This window comes from Sturnira hondurensis, unplaced genomic scaffold (genome assembly GCF_014824575.4).
Source record: "Sturnira hondurensis isolate 20B ecotype Veracruz unplaced genomic scaffold, ASM1482457v3 Scaffold0006496, whole genome shotgun sequence".
Classification (NCBI taxonomy): Eukaryota; Metazoa; Chordata; class Mammalia; order Chiroptera; family Phyllostomidae; genus Sturnira; species Sturnira hondurensis.
Genome location: NW_028079127.1, coordinates 22,452,514 through 22,472,308, shown reverse-complemented (window position 1 = coordinate 22,472,308; position 19,795 = coordinate 22,452,514). Strand labels below are relative to the sequence as shown.

At 39.8% G+C, this 19,795-nt stretch overlaps 1 protein-coding gene across 8 annotated transcripts in view; it reads left to right on the top strand.

The window, feature by feature from the left end:
* EPB41L5 (erythrocyte membrane protein band 4.1 like 5) overlaps window positions 1-19,503 on the top strand; it is a 177,888-nt gene extending 158,385 nt beyond the window's left edge. For 3 of the 8 annotated variants that reach the window (XM_037049878.1, XM_037049871.1, XM_037049873.1), the window contains 3 exons: window positions 7,181-7,222; window positions 7,578-7,708; window positions 14,775-19,503. In XM_037049878.1, the coding sequence (XP_036905773.1) occupies window positions 7,181-7,222; window positions 7,578-7,708; window positions 14,775-14,841 (240 nt within the window). In that variant the 3' untranslated portion in view covers window positions 14,842-19,503. The remainder of the gene's footprint in view (window positions 1-7,180; window positions 7,223-7,577; window positions 7,709-14,774) is intronic. The other 5 variants (XM_037049874.1, XM_037049875.1, XM_037049872.1 and 2 more) reach the window with 5 other exon arrangements.
* Window positions 19,504-19,795: the final 292 nt, after the last annotated feature.

Below are 19,795 nucleotides of genomic sequence, written 5' to 3'. Positions count from 1 at the left end.
GCATACTACCCAAAGAAATTTATAGATTCAAGGGAATCCCCATTAAAGTACCAATAGTATATTTCACAGATATAGAACAAACACTTCAAAAATTATGGAACTATAAATGACCCTGAATAGCTTCAGCAATTTTGAGAAAGAAGAACAAAGTAGGGGGGATCACAATTCCTGATACCAAACTGATTACAAGGCCACTATAATCAGAACAGCCTGGTACAGGCATAAGAACAGACACATAGACCAATGGAACAGAACAGAGAGCCCAGAAATAAACCCCAGTCTCTACAGTCAATTAATATTCAACAAAGGGGGCAATAACATAAAATGGAGTAAAGACAGCCTTTTCAACAAATGGTGTTGGGAGAACTGGACAGCTACATGCAAAAAAAAATGAAACTTAAGCGCCTAGGAGGACCTTAGGAGCTGGACGTGTCTGCGAAGACGGCGGGCCGGCTGTCACACACACACACAAAGAAAGGAGTAGGTGGAAGCAGAGAACATCAAGATACCGGCAGGAGACTGCACCACTGAATTTCACAGGTATTCTGCCACAGAAGTTCACACCATAAACCTGGGGAGTCAGAACAGATCAATTTAAGAAGCTGAAGCTAACAAGAAGACTCTTGTGAACAATGGGAGGACAAAGAAACAATGCCCAAATGAAAGAAAAGGTGGAAGTCTCAGAAAAAATCTCAGATGAAAGAGAGGCAAGTCAGCTATCAGATATTGAATTCAAAGCACTTGTTATCAGGAAATTCAAAGAGCTCACAATGAGCTACCAGAAACTAGAGGGGAGCTACCAGAAACTAGAGGGGAGCAACAATGAGCTCTCCACAAACTATATCAACATGAAAAAGGAAATAGAAACTATCAGCAAAGGCCAAGAGGAAATGAAGAATACAATTTTGGAACTGAAGAACACAGTAGAAGGAATGAAAAGCAGGATCAATGAGGCAGAAGATCGGATCAGCGAGTTGGAGGACACAGTAGAAAGAATCTCCCAGAAAGAGCAAGAAAGGGAAAAGAGGCTCAAAAAGGATGAAGAGGGACTAAGAGAAATGCAAGATAATATGAAACGTAACAATATCTGAATAATAGGAATACCAGAAGGAGAAGGAGAAGAACAAGGGAGAGAAAACCTATTTGAAAGAGTAATGATGGAAAATTTTCCTAATTTGATGAGAGAAAACGTGACAAGAATCCAGGAATCACAGAGAGTCCCATTCAAGAGGAACCCAAAGAGCCCCACTGCAAGACACATCACAATGAAAATGGCAAAATTCCAAGACAAAGAGAGAATCTTAAAGGCAGCAAGGGAGAAAAAGGAAGTAACATACAAGGGAGCCCCAATAAGGTTGGCTACTGACTTCTCAATGGAAACACTCCAAGCAAGAAGAGAATGGCAAGAAATATTTCAAGTAATGAGAACCAGAGGCCTACAACCAAGGCTACTTTACCCAGCAAGGCTCTCAATCAAGATAGAAGGCCAAGTAAAGAGCTTCCAAGACAAAAGAAGTCTAAAAGAATACACCTCCACCAAACCAGCTCTACAAGAAATATTAAAAGGACTGCTTTAAGGAAAGGAAGGAAAAGAGAGAGACAGAGAGGAACTGTGGTACAAAAATGGCAATGAATAAGTACCTATCAATAATAACCTTAAATGTAAATGGATTAAATGCTCCAATCAAAAGACATAGAATAGCTGAATGGATAAGAAAGCATGACCCACACATATGCTGCCTACAGGAGACCCACCTCAGGACAAAAGACCATCACAGACTAAAAGTGAAAGGCTGGAAACAAATTTTCCAAGCAAATGGACAAGAAAAAAAAGCCGGGGTAGCAATTCTAATATCAGACAAAATAGACTTCAAAAAAAGGGCCATAAAGAGAGACCCAGAAGGTCACTTCATATTGCTCAAGGGAAGAATCCAGCACGAAGACATTAACATCATAAATATATATGCACCCAACATAGGAGCACCCAAATATATAAGAAAAATCCTAGAAGACTTCAAGAAAGATATTGACAGCAACACAATTATAGTAGGGGATTTTAACACCCCACTGTCAAAAATGGACAGATCTTCCAAACAAAATATCAACAAAGATATAGCTGCACTAAACAACACCCTAGATGAAATGGACTTGACTGATATATATAGAGCGCTTCATCCCAAAGAAGCTAAATACACATTCTTTTCAAATGCACATGGAACATTTTCAAAGATAGACCACATGATAGGACACAAAATGAGCCTCAACAAATTCAAGAAAATTGAAATCATACCAAGCATTTTCTCTGACCACAAGGGACTGAAATTAGAAACCAACCCCAAAGGAAAAAACCCAAAACACCCAAAATCATGGAGACTGAATGGTATGCTATTAAACAACGAATGGGTCAAGATTGAAATTAGGGAAGAAATCAAAAAGTTTCTGGAAACAAATGAAAATGAACTCACAACAACCCAAAACTTATGGGACACGGCCAAGGCAGTCCTGAGAGGGAAGTTCATAGCAATACAGGCTTACCTAAAGAAAATAGAAACATTTCAAACAAACAACCTAACCCGACGCCTGCAAGAACTCGAAGAACAACAACAAAGACAGCCCAGAGCAAGTACAAGGAAGGAAATAACCAAGATCAGAGCAGAATTAAATGACATAGAGACTAAAAGCACAATTCTAAGGATCAATGAATCCAAGAGTTGGTTTTTTGAAAAGATAAACAAAATAGACAAGCCTTTAAGTAGGCTCATTAAGAAAAGAAGAGAGAGGACACAAATAAACACAATCAGAAATGAAAGAGGAGAGATTACAACTGATACCACAGAAATAGAAGGGATTGTAAGGAATTACTATGAAGAACTGTATGCCAAGAAATTTGAAAACCTAGGTGAAATGGACAAATTTCTAGAAAAATATAATCTTCCAAAACTCAATGAAGAAGAAGTAGAAAGCCTGAACAGACCAATAACAGCAAATGAAATTGAAGCAGTAATCAAAAAACTCCCATCACACAAAAGCCCCGGACCAGATGGTTTCACAGGAGAATTCTACAAAGCGTTTAAGGAAGAGCTAACCCCTATTCTTCACAGACTATTCCAAAAAATCCAAAATGATGGGAAACTCCCAAACTCTTTTTATGAAGCGAGCATTATCCTAATTCCAAAACCAGATAGAGACACAACAAAGAAAGAAAACTTTAGGCCAATATCACTGATGAACATAGATGCTAAAATCCTCAACAAAATATTGGCAAATCGCATCCAACAATACATCAAAAAGATCATACACCATGACCAAGTGGGATTCATCCCAGGGATGCAAGGATGGTTCAATATCCGCAAATCAGTAAATGTAATACACCACATAAACAAAAGCAAGGACAAAAACCACATGGTCATATCAATAGACGCGGAAAAAGCTTTTGATAAGGTACAACACCCATTTATGATAAAGGTACTCAGCAAAGTGGGAATAGAGGGAGCATTCCTCAATATAATAAAGGCCATATATGAAAGACCTACAGCCAACATCATACTGAATGGGCAAAAACTGAAAGCTTTTCCACTAAGATCAGGAACAAGACAAGGTTGTCCACTTTCACCACTTCTATTTAATATAGTATTGGAAGTTCTAGCCACAGCAATCAGACAAGAAAAGGAAATAAAAGGCATCCAAATCGGAAAGGAGGAAACAAAACTGTCACTGTTTGCAGATGACATGATAGTGTACATGGAAAATCCTATAGACTCTACCAAAAAATTGCTGGAACTAATAAATGAATTTGGCAAAACAGCGGGATACAAAGTCAATATCCAGAAATCAAAGGCATTTCTGTATACTAACAATGAATCAGCAGAAGCAGAAATCAAGAAAAAAATCCCATTTGATATAGCAAAAAGAAAAATAAAATATCTGGGAATAAATCTAACCAAGGAGGTTAAAGACCTGTATGCAGAAAATTACACAACACTGAAGACAGAAATCAAGGAAGACACAAACAAATGGAGACGTATACCGTGTTCATGGATTGGAAGAATTAACATCATCAAAATGTCCATACTACCCAAAGCAATTTACAGATTCAATGCAATACCTATTAAAGTACCAATGGCATATTTCACAGACATAGAACAAACACTTCAAAAATTTATCTGGAACCATAAAAGACCCCGAATAGCAGCTGCAATGTTAAGAAAGAAGAACAAAGTAGGAGGGATCACAATACCTGATATCAAACTGTATTACAAGGCCACTGTAATCAAAACAGCCTGGTACTGGCATAAAAACAGGCACATAGACCAATGGAACAGAATAGAGAGCCCAGAAATAAACCCAAATCTCTACAGTCAATTAATATTCGACAAAGGGGGCAGTATCATAAAATGGGGTAAAGATAGCCTCTTCAACAAATGGTGTTGGGAGAACTGGACAGCTACATGCAAAAAAATGAAACTCGAGCACCAACTTACATCATACACCAAAATAAATTCAAGGTGGATAAAAGACTTAAATATAAGCCATGACACCATTAAAGTCCTAGAGGAGAACATTGGCAGGAAAATCTCAGATATTTCACGCAGCAACATTTTTACTGATATGTCCCCTAGAGCAAGGACTATAAAGGAAAGAATAAACAAATGGGATCTCATCAAAATAAAAAGCTTCTGCGCAGCTAAAGAAAACAGCATTAAAATAAAAAGACAACCAACTGTATGGGAAAACATATTTGCCAATGATACCTCAGACAAAGGTTTAATCTCCAAAATATACAAAGAACTCACACGACTTCACTCTAAGAAGACAACTAACCCAATTAAAAAATGGGGAAAGGACTTGAACAGACACTTCTGCAAGGAGGACATACAGAGGATCCAGAGACACATGAAAAGATGCTCAATATCACTAGCTATCAGAGAGATGCAAATTAAAACCACAATGAGATACCACTTTACACTGGTGAGAATGGCTATCATAAACAAAGCAATAGACAACAAATGCTAGAGAGGGTGTTGGGAAAAGGGGACTCTGGTCCACTGTTGGTGGGATTGCAGACTGGTACAACCATTATGGAAAACAGTATGAAATTTTCTCAGAAAACTAAAATTGGACCTGCCTTTTGACCCAGCAATTCCACTGCTAGGATTGTATCCTAAGAACCCTAAAACACCAGTCCCAAAGAACATATGCATCCCAATGTTCATAGCAGCACAATTTACAATAGCCAAGAGTTGGAAGCAACCTAGGTGCCCGTCAGTAAATGAATGGATCAAAAAACTATGGTACATTTACACAATGGAATTTTATGCTGCAGAAAGAAAGAAGGAGCTCCTACCTTTTGCAACAGCATGGATGGAACTGGAAAGCATTATGCTGAGTGAAATAAGCCAGGAGTTGAAGGAGAAATACCATGTGATCTCACCTTTAACAGGAAGCTAAACAACAAAAAAAACAAGCAAGCAAAAAATAACCAAAGACACTGAAATAGAGAACAGGCTGACAGTGACCAGAGGGGAGAGGGAAGGGGAAATAGGGGAGGGATTTAGAGGAACATATATAAAGAATACATGGACAACAACTGAGAAGGGTGGAAATGGGAGGGAGGGGGGGGACCAAAGGGGTGGGATGGGATGGGAGTAATAGACAGAAAACTGTACTTGAAAAATATTAAATTAAAACAATGAAATATAAATGACACTTAATCACCAATTTATACCATACACAAAAGTAAATTTAAGATGGATAAAAGACTTAAATGTACGTTGTGACACCATAAAAGTCCTAGAGGAAAATATAGGCAGGAAAATTTCAGACATTCTACATAGCAACATCTTCACTGATATGTCCTCTACAGCAAGGGACATAAAGGAAAGAATAAACAAATGGGATCTCATCAAATTAAAAGGCTTCTGCGTGGCTATAGAAAACAGTATTAAAATGAAAAGAGAACCAACTATATGGGAAAGCATATGTGCTAATGATACCTCAGGCAAGGGTTTGATCTCCAAAAAAAAAAGAAAAACTCACATGGTTCCACTCCATGAAGAAAAAAAAAACCCTATTAGAAAATGGGCAAAAGACTTGAACAGACACTTCTCCAAGGAGGGCATACAGAGGGCCCAGAGACATATGAAAAGATGCTCAGCATCATTAGCCATCAGAGAGATGCAAATTAAAACCACAATGAAATACCATTCACACCAGTCAGAATGCCAATCATATACAAAGCAACAAGCATGTATTGGAGAGGATGTGGAGAAAAGGGAACCCTAGTGCACTGTTGGTAGGAATGCAGACTGGTGTAGCCACTGTGGAAAACAGTATGGAATTTCCTCAGAAAACTAAAAATGGAACTAACTTTTGACCCCACAGTTCCACTGCTGGGTCCTAAGAGCCCTGAAACACCACTGCAAAAGAACCTGTGCATCCCAATGTCCATAGCAGCACAATTTACAATAGCCAAGTGCTGGGTGCAGCCTAAGTGCCCATCAGTAAATGAGCAGATCAGAAAACTGTGGTACATTTACACAGTAGAATACTATGCAGCAGAGAGAAAGGAGCTTCTACCCTTACAACAGTGTGGATGTAACTGGGGAGCATTATGCTAAGCAAAATAATCCATGCAGTGAGGGACAAATACCCTATGATTTCACCTTTAAGTGGAACCTAATCAACAAAAGAAAAAAGCAAGCAAAATATAACCAGAGACATTGAAATTAAGTACAATCTGACAGTATACAGAGAGGAGGAGGTAAGGGATAATGGGGGAATGGTTGTCAGGAGCATGTTTAAAGGACACATGGACAAAACCAGTGGGTGGGGTGAAAGCAAGGGAGGGAGGTGGGTTTGGCTGGGGTGAGGGGTAAATGCAGACACTGTAACTGAGCAACAATAAAATAATTAAAAATAAATGAACTAAAAGTAGTAACGTTCTTGAAGTAGTAAATTTTTAGATTAAAGAGATCCTCAAAATTTTGAGTCTTTTAAATGGTGAGGTATGGTATCTGTGTTGTAGGAAAGATTCTTGGATTAAGCTCCTGTCAGCTCAAAGGAACTGTTAAGAACTATCTCCGTCAGTGCATTTCATAGTAGATGAAAGGGTGATGAGTATAATTATGAAAATAACTCAAGTGTTCCCTAAAAATAAATACACATATAAAATTTATTTTAGGTTCCTTCAGCATCCAAGATCACACCCCGGTGGATTGTGCCAGTAAGTTGATATTGTAATTTTCTGTTGGTTACCCTTTCAGAGTGAGGCCTAAAGGATTATCAGGCTCTTGTATTTCTTTAAAAACAAGGGGTTGTTTTCAAAGTTCTCTTAACTGATTTAATGGCTTCAAACTAGTGATTTAACTTTTCTGTTTTAAATGCTTACAGATGATGACAAAAGTAAAAACAAAAATCTAAGGGGAAGGATGGTTAAACACAAACCAAAACAATAATGATGATCAATATCATCTTCCTTATTACCATACTCATTAGGGAAGATGACAGACATAGTACTGAAGTGCTGGCCCTTGGATAAGTATTGTCACCTCTACTCACATGTTGTATGTCTCCCTCAGCAGAGTGGTGTCCTTTCTAATGGACTCACAGGAAATGGACCGTCCTTGGTGGAGAGTGAAGGACATGGTAATAGAGATGGAATCTTGCTGATCTCTCCCCCAGCACCATTCTTGGTGGATGCTGTGACCAGGTGAGGTACTTTTTTTTAAGTGTATTTTATTGATTATGCTTTATAGTTTTTCCCTATTTATCCCCCATCTGTCCTGTATCCCTTAACCTTCCAGCATCCCTCCTCCCCTTAGTTCATGTTCATGGGTTATACATGTAAGTTCTTTGAGTTCTCTGTTTCCTATACCATTCTTAACCTCTCCCTGTCTATTTTATGTCTACCAACTATGCTTCTTATACCCTGTACCTTCCCCCCTCTATTCTTTTCCTCCCCTTCCCCACTGAAAACCTTCCATGTGATGTCCCGTTTCTCTGATTCTGTTCCTGTTCTAGTTGTTTGCTTAGTATTTGTTTTTGCTGTTATTATTGTTGTTGTTTTAGGTTCAGTTATTGATAGTTGTGATTTTGTTGTCATTTTACTGTTCATAGTTTTTTATCTCTTCAACTTCTTAGATAAGTCCCTTTAACATTTCATATAATAAGAGCTTGGTGATGATGAACTCTTTTAACTTGACCTTATCTGAGAAGCACTTTATCTGCCCTTCCATTCTAAAGGATAGCTTTGCTGTATAGAGAAAGTCTTGGATATAGGTCCTTGCCTTTTAGGACTTTGAATACCTCTTTCCAGCCCTTTCTTGCCTATAAGGTTTCTTTTGCGAAATTGGCTGATAGTCTACGGACAGTCCTTTCTAGGTAACTGTCTCCTTTACTCTTGCTGCTTTCAAGATTCTTTGTCTTTAATCTTGGGTAACTTAATGATGATGTGCCTTGGTGTGTTCTTCTTTGGGTCCAACTTCTTTGGGACTCTCTGGGTTTCCTGGGCTTCCTGGAAGTCTGTTTCCTTTTCCAGATTGGGGAAGTTCTTCATTATTTGCTCAAGTAAGTTTTCAATTTCTTGCTGTTGTTCTTCTCCTTCTGGCACCCCTATAATTCAGATATTGGAACATTTAAAGTTGTCCTAGAGGTTCCTAAGCTTCTCTTCATTTTTTTTGAATTCTTGTTTCTTTTCTGTTCCAGTTGGATGTTTATTTCTTCCTTGTGTTCCAAATCATTGATTTGAGTTCTGGCTTCCTTCCTGTCACTGTTGGTTCCCTGAATATTTTGCTTTATTTCACGTCGAGTATCCTGCATTTGTTCTTCCATTTTGCAACCAGGTTCAGACAGTTTTGTGAGCATATCAGTTCTTTAAGCATATTGATTACCAAGGCTTTGAACTCTCCATCAGATAGGTTGGCTATCACTTCATCATTTAGCTCTCTTTTTGGAGTTTTGCTCTGTTCTTTCATTTGGGCCTTATTCCTTTGCCTCAGCACACCTGTTAAATTGTAAGGGAGTGGGGCCCTAGGTATTCACCAGGGCAGGGCAATCTTCCTTGCTGTGCTGTGCTGAGGCACTGTCTGTGGGGGAGGGGCCAGAGAGGGAACAATGCAACTTACTTGCTCTACTCTAGCCCCACTTTCCAATGAACCCTTGTGTGAGACTGGGAATTTTTCCCACAGTGGCAACCCCTGTCATAATCCACAGTCAGCTCTGAGTCTGTTTCCTGTTCAGCCAGCCCCACCCCTGAGGTCTGTCACCTTGCTGCAGGTTCTCTCCATCCATCTGGTTGGTCTGATTGGTCTGATTGACTGTTTCTCTCATTCCTTGGTGGTTGGAATTCCATTCAATTTCATGTTCTGGCACTTCTGGCTGTTTATTGATTTTAGATTGGTTGTTATCCTTTTGGTTGTGCGAGGAAGTGAAGGGTTTCTACCTTACACCTCCATCTTAGCTAGAACTCAGGAAATTTTTTCAATTGCAGTTTTTAGGCATCTGTTAGTAGAAAAAATAAAATGGAATCTATTAATGAAATAATGTCAACTCTTCCTTAATTCAGCCTAATAATTCTTTTTCTCTTTTACTAGAACAGTTTTCTCTTTTTTGTCAGTAACATAATTTTCTATAAAATTATGAAGTAGACCTTATTATGGTTTTTTAAAAATATATTTTATTGATTATACCATTACAGTTGTTCTATTCCCCGCCTTCATTCCCCTCCACCAGCACACTCCCTCCCCCACCATTCTCCCCCCTTAGTTTATAACCACGTGTCTCAAGTTCTTTAGATTCTATATTTCCCCGACTATTCTTGCCCTCCCCCACTATCTATTTTCTACCTACCATCTATGCTATTTTCTATACCTTCTCCCCTCTTCTCCTCCTCCCACTCCCCTGTTGCTAGCCCTCCATGTGTTCTTCATTTCTATGGTTCCGCTCCTGATCTAGCTGTCCTCTTGGTTTGCTTTTGTTTTAGGTGTGGTTGTTAATAACTGCGAGTTTGCTGTCCTTTCACTGTTCATATTTTCATCTTCTTTTTCCTATATAAGTCCCTTTAGCATTTCATATAGTAAGGGCTTGGTGATGATGAGCTCCTTGAATTTGATCTTATGTGAGAAGCACTTTATCTGTCCTTCCATTCTAAATGAAAGTTTTGCTGGATAAAGCAATCTTGGCTGTAAGTCTTTGGATTTCATGACTTGGAATACTTCTTTCCAGCCCCTTCTTGCCTGTAAGGTCTCTTTTGAGAAATCCGCTGACAGTCTGATGGGTTCTCCTCTGTAGGTAACTGTCCCCTTATCTCTTGCTGCTTCTAGGATTCTCTCCTTCATTTTGGTCTTGGCTAATGTAATTATGATGTGCCTTGGTGTGTTCCTTCTTGGGCCCAACTTCTTTGGGATTCTCTGAGCTTCCTGGATTTTCTATTTTCTTTGCCCATTTGGGGAAGTTCTTCTTTATTATTTGTTCAAATAACTTTTCCACTTGTTGCTCTTTCTCTTCCCCTTCTGGTACCCCTTTAATTCGGATGTTGGAACGTTTAAAGATGTCCCGGAGGTTCCTAAGCCTCTCCTCATTTTTTTGAATTCTCGTTTCTTCATTCCTTTCTGGTTGGATGTTTTGTTCTTCCTTCTGGTCCATTCCATTGATTTGAGTCCCAGTTTCCTTTCCATTGCTATTGGTTTCCTGAACATCTCCCTTCATTTCAATTAGTTTAGCCTTCATATGTTCCTCTAATTTGTGACTATAATCAACCAGTTCTGTTAGAATCCTGATAAACAGTGTCTTGAATTGTGCTTCTGAGAGGCTGGCAATTTCTCAGTTGCTGAGAGTTATAGGCTCTGGGACTTTGAGTTCTTCTTGCGCCATCTTTTGGGCTGTTCGTGCCTGTTCCGTAGCAGGATCAGAACCCTAGGTGTTCACCAGAGCAGGGCAACTCAGTTGCTGGGTTGTGATGCTGTATGTGGGGGCGGGGTCAAAGAGGAACAATGGCGTCCTGTCTGCCGCCTCCCGCTGCTGCCGCCACAGGTGTGGCAGCTGCCAACATCACCGGGGCCCTCGGGTTTCGTCTCACTGCACGTGAGTGTGCCACCACCGTCAGCCCTCGCCCCCTGGGCCCTGCGTGGTCCATCTCACTTTGTGCGAATGTGCGACCGCAGTCAGTCTGCCCCGCACCCTGACTGGGTCCGGGTCACTTGCGTGCCTAGGTCGGGGGATCCTTCCTGCCTGACCCTGCTCCCCTGCTGGCTCGGCCCTTCTTACCGTCCCAGATGCACGGTTAGTTGCAGTCGCACTTCCGTATAATTCAATTTTCTGTTCTTTGGCTGTGTCTTTGTTCTCCAAACCTTAGTTGTATTCAAACTTGGTTGTGGGAAAAGGCACAGTGTTTCCACCTATGCCTCCATCTTAGCGGAAGTCCTCCTTATTATGGTTTTTAATGAAGTCTTTGTTAGATAAAAATGTTACAGTTCTATCCTTTAGAATTTATATTTGTTTTTACATTGATTTTTCTTTTCCTTTAATGCTTTACTATTATGTTATCTGTCATTAAGGTGGAGAGGGACAGCTAAGGGTGAGGTAGGAGATTCCCAGGTGAGGCTCTAAGACAGCTTTTGCTGAAATCTGCTGCACACTCATTTCAGCATAGCATTTGCCACAAAGAAAAATTGGACTCAGTGATTATCACAAAAGCTATAATTGTGTTTTGGATAGGACAGCTGTCAGGAGAAGGGCCAAATCCAGAGAGGTATACAGTAGGGAATTGGGTGCTTGGTAGGGTGTTTCTGGCACTAATAATATCTATTTCTTCAACTTAGTTATATGGGAGATATATTATATAACATGTTATACTTGCATGTAAATTTTACAGTTTAAAAATCTGAAAATAAAATTTATCAAATATAAAAGACAAACCACATCATAAACAAATCAACAAACAACAAGTGTTGAAGATGATGTGGAGAAAAGGGAACCCTAGCACGCTGTTGGTGGGACTGCAGACTGGTGTATCCACTGTGGAAAACAGTGTGGAATTGCCTCAGAAAACTAAAAATAGAACTGCTTTTTACTCAGCAATTCCACTGCTGGGATTTTACTCTAAGAACCCTGAAACACCAATTCAAAAGAACCTGGGTACCCCAATGTCCATAGCAGCACAATTTACAATAGCCAAATGCTAGAAGCAACCTAAGTGCACATCAGAAAATGAATGGATCAAAAACTGTGGTACATTTACATGATGGAATACTATGCAGCAGGAAGGAAGAAGGAGCTCCTACCCTTCATGACAGCATGGATAGATCTGGAGAGCATTGTGCTAAGTGAAATAAGCCAGGCAGTGAAAGACAAATACCATATGATCTCACCTACAAGTGGAAACTAATCAACAAAACAAACAGGCAAGCAAAATATAGCCAAAGCCATTGAAATTAAGAACAATCTGACAGTAACCAGAGGGGAGGTGGGAGGGGATAATGGGGGGAACATTTGTCAGGAGCATGTTTAAAGGACACATAGACAAAGCCAAAGGGGTTAGGATCAAGGGTGGGATGAGTGGATGCCTGGGATCAGGGGAGTGCAGAGGGGAAAATGGAGACAACTGACTTGAACAACAATTTTTAAAATGTGAAAAAAATAAACACTCCCCCTCCCCCATCTACCCATGTTAGTATGATTCTGAGTATTCCCTCTGGAGGTACTGGGCCAGAGAGGCTCTGAGTTAGGGTGTTTCTTTTTATAATAAGGCCCTGAACTCAAAACAGGAATATAAACTCAAAGTTCACACACTGAAAGGTGAGACATTCAACCTTCCTTCTTTGTTCAGCTTCCAGAGTGTCTTTGGCTAAGTAGAAATTTCTCAGATGAGAACTTAAAAGGGGTATTTTTAGAGAAACTGGACAACCAAAGAGAAAAAGCCCACAAGGCTGTTTGTGGATCCCCTGATGGAATTGCCATGAAATCTGCCTAATCTACCTGGAAGCCCATTGGTTTATCAGTTTTGCCCATATCAGTAGTTTCCAAACAGCATCCCAGCGCTTCCCTCTTAAATGTGACAGGAGGCAAAGATTATCAGATGTTTGAGGAAAGACCAAAACAGGTAAACTAAATGAAAAAGAAATTAGGAAATGAAAGTTCACAAAATGATAGTATCGTTAGGGAAAAGATACTGCATCCATGCAACAATAACAGGAAATCTGAAAGAAAAGGAACAGAAACCAAAGTATTCTTAGAAATTATAAATCATGTTAAAAATAAAATCCAAAAAATACATGGAAGATAAGATTGAAGAAATATACCAAAAAGTAGAAAAAAATGAAAACTGCAAGAGAAAAGAAAATTGGAAGATTGGTCTTGGAAATCCAATGTATGAGTCATCAAAGATACAGAAGGAAGAACAGAATAAATGAAAGTGAGAAAATTGTCAAGCAAAGGAATCAAGATTTTCTATAACAAAAGTACTTGAGTTTTAAACAGGCCCACTGTTTAAAATAGAGAATAACTGGTGTGTATTCTCAGTTATTTTCATAACTGAGAATAACGGATGCAATGAGAATAAAAATAGACCAAGGAACATCATAAAATTTCAGAATGTCAAAGTTCACACAGGACGTAAGTCCTCTGAGGGTGGGGTAGAGTACCATACAAAGGATAGGAAATCAGAAAGACAGCAGACTTAATTGAAGGCTAGAAGATAATGGAGCAATGCCTTCAGAATTCTGGAGGAAAATCATTTTTCACCTAGAGTTTTATATCTAAACTATACAGTTGAAAGTGTTCATCTCTAAGGAGTAGGAACAGAGAGAGTGATGTAAGTGACTGCTGCTTCCTTTTGATATTTAAAACTACAATGGACCCTTGAACAACATGCGTTTGAATTGTACTAGTCTACTTATGTGCAGATTTTAAAAATAAATATACTGTCAGCCAACCATATTTCTGAGTTTCACATCCACAAATTCAACCAACTGCAGATGGTAAACAGCATTTTCCTTCTGCAGTTGAGAATCCACAGATGCATAGTGCCAACTGTATGCATTGTTCTATAGTATTTTATGCAAAGGACTTGAGCATCCGTGGAATTTTGGTGTTCATGGGGGTCCTGGAACCAATCATAAATACTGAGAGGTTATAGTGGTTTGGGGGCTAGTCAAAAGTTATATACAGATTTTCAACTGCATGGGGGTTGGCACCCCTAACCTCTGCATTGTTCAGGGGTCACCTATATGTCCTTTGTACCTTATGTTTTGATATTAAGTTTTTTTTGTTACATCCTTGTGCCTAAATTCATGCTCTTCACTTACAGCAGAGACTCTTGAGCCCTCATGCAAAGCCCATATACTTTTTTTTTTCTCATAGTTCTAACAAAAGTTATTAACTGTGTAGGGATGGAGACACAGCCATCTGAGACGTAAAGAAGCACGGAACAGCACAGTTGGTATTTCCTGAGCAGGTTGCTGCCATGCTCAGCACAGTACTGTTCTTGATATTTGTAATAATTCTGACTCATTAAGAACTGGTTAAGTGTCTGGCTGGTATATTTTATTCGAGCAAGTAAGGGAAATTAATATCATTAAATTTTACTTCAGGATGAAATATGCATCAGTTATCTAGAAAAATTCCCTTCTGTGGAATACCTCACTGCTAAATTAGGTATTACAACATAGTCACTTAGGTTTGTAATTTACTCTCATCATGTTGTATGTGGCACTTGGGAAGAAATGCATGTTATTTGTATCTCAAATGGTTTAATTGAATAATTCATTCTCTTCTTTCAGCTCTGCTCCAACTTTAGCTGAAGAACCCATCCTGAAGCAGAAGTGTTTACTGACAACTGAGCTCTAAGGGATTGCCTCCTCCTTTCCTGTAACTGGAATGTTTAGCTCCCTCCAGCAGTTTCTCCAGAAATCAATTTCTGCTGAATGTATTGGATTCAGGAGGTTGCCCTTTACTTGTCTCCTAAAAAAAGTTTGCCTAGATTTGACTTCAGTTCCATAAAAAAAAAAAAAGCTACATTTCTGTCCTACTGGAAGGGTTTAATTACACTGCATATTTTCCCAAATGAGGATATCTGGTCTTTTGCTTTCTTTAATTTTATTGATGTTTTAAATTCCTGAAACAAGGGAATTACGTTCCCTGTGGTTCTCCCTCAAACTCTTGGCTCCACCTAGTGGTTGTAATTGTTCATAAAGCCTCGTAATGCAGCAGTCACCGGTATCAAAGTTACTTCTCTCTCTGGTATCAGGGTGAGGGTTATTAACCTGATGGAAAAATTGCGCTTTTCTGTGTGTTAACTGGAAATAAAGTATTCAGGAAGTTAATGAGGATATTATGTGGGTAGATGAAGTGCTAGCTTTTTTTACAGTTATCACAATATTAAAAAGAAATTTAGAACACTAGAGGGTTTTCAAATGTTGCCCATACTTTTGAATTCTTACTGGATCTGCTTTCTTAGTACTCCCAGTTTACATTAAGATAAGATATACCTTGAGAAGAGCTACAGAGCAATCAAGTGCCCGTCGTTTTTAGCTCTGCCTTCCTGCAGAAAGCACTGTTGTGCACAACACACATTTTCTCTAACTGTTCAGCCCAGAGGGGTAGAGTAGACTAAGGAAACCCTGGGGCATTGACCTTCAGGCCCCCAGACCTCTTCCTGAGCCAGGTGGTGAGTGCAGCCCTCACAGACAGGTGATGGAGGAGCGGCACAGCTCTCCCTGGGCTGTCACTGCTCCATGCAGGTGCCTGTGGGGACATAAGCTCCATTTCCTTTTAATATAAACTAAGTTTAGAGATTACAAATTGAAGAAAGTGAAACAAAACATACCAGGACAGAAATAGGTAATCAGGGCATGGGGAATTTTGTTTCTTAAACACATACCATGTCTAAAATATATACTACATATTGAAAGAACTCACATCCCACATTAGGAATTTTATGTTAGTTTTTAAAAAGTCCTCTAGAATTTCCTTGTCTCTTTTGGTTTGTACAAAACAATTCGGGATGTTAAAGTGGTGCATGCCCATTATAGAAAATAAAGAAAAGTGTAAAAATAACCACATGAAGTTCCAACACCCAGAAAAACACTGTTTAGCTTTAAATCTTAGAATGCATAACACAAACTTAAGTTGCTGTTGGGAATGAGGATGATGTGGAAACCATGTTGGTAATGTCATTGTTAATCCCGGTTGTCAAGGACTAATGTTAAACTATACCTCCTGGAATTTGTTTTTTAGTTTTCTACCCTGTGAAATATATGTAATTAAGTGCTAATTTGTGCTGCTCAGCATAAAAGAACAGAGTTTATGATCTTTAAAACTCATGGTTTGGACTTTCCTGAGCTATTCATGTGCTCAGGCAAGCACACAGCAGCATCTAATTGGAAATTTTGATCTGGAATTTTGATCTGCGCTGTTTCCCAGGGAGCTGTAGAGACTGGAAACCACTTTTACACAAAGCATTTTTGCTGAAGGGAAGAAAGTTGGCACTTCTTGCTGGCTGCCTCCCCTTAGCCATTATGCCAGGCTTGTGGATTTCATTGGTGGAGCTCTTGTCAGTTCTTCATTGTAAACAAATTTTCTTGCACCTGCAAGTGATACTTACAACAAGGGGCTTGGCCCAGGATATACTGGACTGGACATCAAATTTTCAGTGTGCTGACAACCTTGGATGTACTGAAAGGTTTACGTTGTAATTTTAACTACAGAACGACCTAAGGCATTACTAGCTTGGAAGGCCTAAATTTTCTATCCAATGTAGATAGTAAGACCATCCTCATTTTAAACTTTTTAAAATTTAGAAATTAAATTGTTGAAAATATTCTATGACCTTGTGTCTTCAAGTACCTGTACTCTTGCCAGTCCAAATATTGATAGGAGCTTTCTTACAATTCATGTGAATCTCAAGCTAAGAGGAAATTTGGTCTCATGTCCTGACATGAAGTGGTAAACATAGAAGTGAACACTTGAATGATGAATTAGCCCTGACAGATCAGCTATGCCTTTCCTGTCATATCTGCTGTTCCTGTCATCCCAGAGCTGCTGTGAAGCTCATCCTGTTCTGCTTACTGGAGAATGGGAAGGGGGGCGGAGGACTGGGGATATCTGTGAATGTGTGGGGGTGGGGGGAGAAGTCTGTCTCCGAGGAGAGGGAAGCGCCAGTGCGTCAGTACAGGATGCCAGCAGAGAGGGCTTTGACATAATGCTGGCTAAGAGGGCAGGCTGGTTACACTGAAGTGGGAAGAGGGACAGCTGTGGTGGCTTTACAGGCTGACCTTCCGGGCATAGAGCCTCATTCCAAAAGGTTACAACCCACTGCACATGTATATCACCTGATGAATTAAAGGTCTGATCCTCAGGTGAGGAAAAGAGCCCTACTTCCTGTTCAAAATGACTGAGTTGGGCAGGTAGTTTTTCTGTATCTAGATGAGGTTCTCATTCAATAGCACAATATATGTAGGTAAAAAGAAATAATGGCAACGTTTAATTCAGTTGGAGTATGGAGAACATCTTTGAAAAGAGTAAGAACAGCAACTTGCTTGAACACTCCAGCTAGAAAGCTGTTCAAATTCCTCAAGTGGAAGGCAGCTTGGAGGTGATTTATAGCTGAGGTAACACCCAAATCACAAAAAATCACGCAAGGCTGCTTTAGCCACAGACTCAACGACTCAATGGTTACTTTCTTCCCAGATTTTCCACTACTGGTAACTGATTAAGAATAACAGTGTGACTCTGGTAACTCATTAAGAATAAATAACCTGTGATTAGGAGTGGATTTTAGGCAGGCACTTAGAAAGTGGTAGTACTTTTGTTCTCTTGGCCATTGCTTCATTGGTCTGTGAGGTGTTGCTGTCACTGCTTTCTAGTGGCTCTGGGAACACTCACCGAGTGCTCTGCCACAGCCAGGCCTGGCAGAGCAGGAAGGACATGGACCGCAGAGCAGTCCACTCTACAGCCCTGGGGTGGGGGGTAGTTGTCCTGGTGGTGTAATTGGTAGGTTTCAGCTTTCTGCCCTAGACTCTTCTTCAGAACTCGAAGAAGAGAAGATCCTGTTTCTTACTAATTGTTGGGAGTATCGCCTTTGTGCACAAAGGAGGGCTCACGGCTCTTTCATTCCTGCCTTCCTGGAAACTACTGAACAAAGAAATTATTAGGTTCCTTTGATCTTGATACATTTAGACTGGCAGCTTTCCTAAAATATTTATATTGTTTTAAGAAAAATTCTTTTTAGAAATATAATATTCCTTGCAGTCTGCTAACTTTTTGTCTTCTTTTGCACAAACCCAGTTGTTCTGTGGACAATTCAGGATGAAAGCCCTGGGTGTGGCTGCATCATGACCGCTTATCCCTGTGTGCTTCTCAGTTCGGACTAAAACGGGCCCCCTGCCTTCTCTTTTAGATGAGCCTCAGAATGAAAGCACAAGTGTCACGCCAGGAATCTTGTTGGAGCAGAAGTATTTGGCAGTCACTTACAAATCTTTGATATTTTTCTACAGGTGAGGGTCTTGAGTAACAAAGTTCTTGTCTTCTCATTTAGAGCAAGGGTCAGGGAACGTTCTTGCTCTAAGAACGTTCTTGTAGAAAGCAGGGGTGGTTAACATTTTACAATTCACTCTGCTCTGGTGCAGAAGTAGCTGAAGCAACGGAAAATGTCTGAGCATGGCTGAGCTCCAGAGACATTTCATTTACAAAAATAGGTGCTGATTCCTGATCTCAAGCTTTGTAGGTTGGTGGAGTGGCTGCCTGGGAGTCGGGGAGTTATTCACATGCATTCTTCAGCATCATCTGCCTTTTGGGGCACCTGACATTTCTAGATGCTGGGTCTTCCCTCACACATGAACAACATGTAGTCGTGGGCCTCCAGCTCTGAAGGTCTTTGCGAGGAGTCATCAGTTTCTCATTCATCTTGCCCTTAGCCTTTTAATTGCTGAGAAAACTGGAATCTTCTGTACACTAAAGAATGTACATGTATTTCCGTATAATGTGTCCTTTTCCTCCCCTCAAAACTTGAAACACTCCGGTTCTTGAATGATCAGAAGAAAGTTGGAATATTTTCATACTCTTAGCCAGGATAAGGAAATTTGTTACGATTATACAAACACACCCTGAGCTGAACTCTGCTGTGCTATCATGTTGGTAGAGCTGTGACTGTTTTCAGTTCTAAGACAGGATCATAGGTCCCTTTATCACATTGCTTGAGACAGTCAGTCACTTCTGAGGATTTTCCTTTACCTGAGAGGCATCTTATCACAGATCCTTGGCTCTTTTTATCTTCATATCTGGATAGGAGAGACAGTAATTAGGACCTCACTAACCACTTTGGGTTTACTTTTTATATGTGTAAAGCTTTGCAGTAGCTTTTAAAGTGTAATTTATTTTTACATCAAGTGCACTGTTCACTCATTGTGTCCACAGATTTATATATTAGAAGTACTGCACTGAACTGTGTGTTTGTATGCTAGAGTTACAGCTGTAGCTGTGTCTACAATAAAGCTTTTTTGAAACACATTTTTATGAGACATCTCTGTTTCTTGGAAGTGTAATACCAATATGTTGGCCATTTTCTCTCAACAGAACTATTAGATCAGAGTTGCTGTTAATAGGAAGATAGATGAAGGAGTGAACAGAAGTAGCACCATGGTTTGGGGTATTCATTTTAGTATGTTTGGTGTGAACTTGGGAATAGAGGCATTTGGCAGTTTAAGAACCTCATTGGTTATACGTAGCATATCCTGGAGGTCACAGTGGCGATTCCCAGGAGCAGCGTGGAACAGTAGACACATATTTCTACAACTTAATAGCC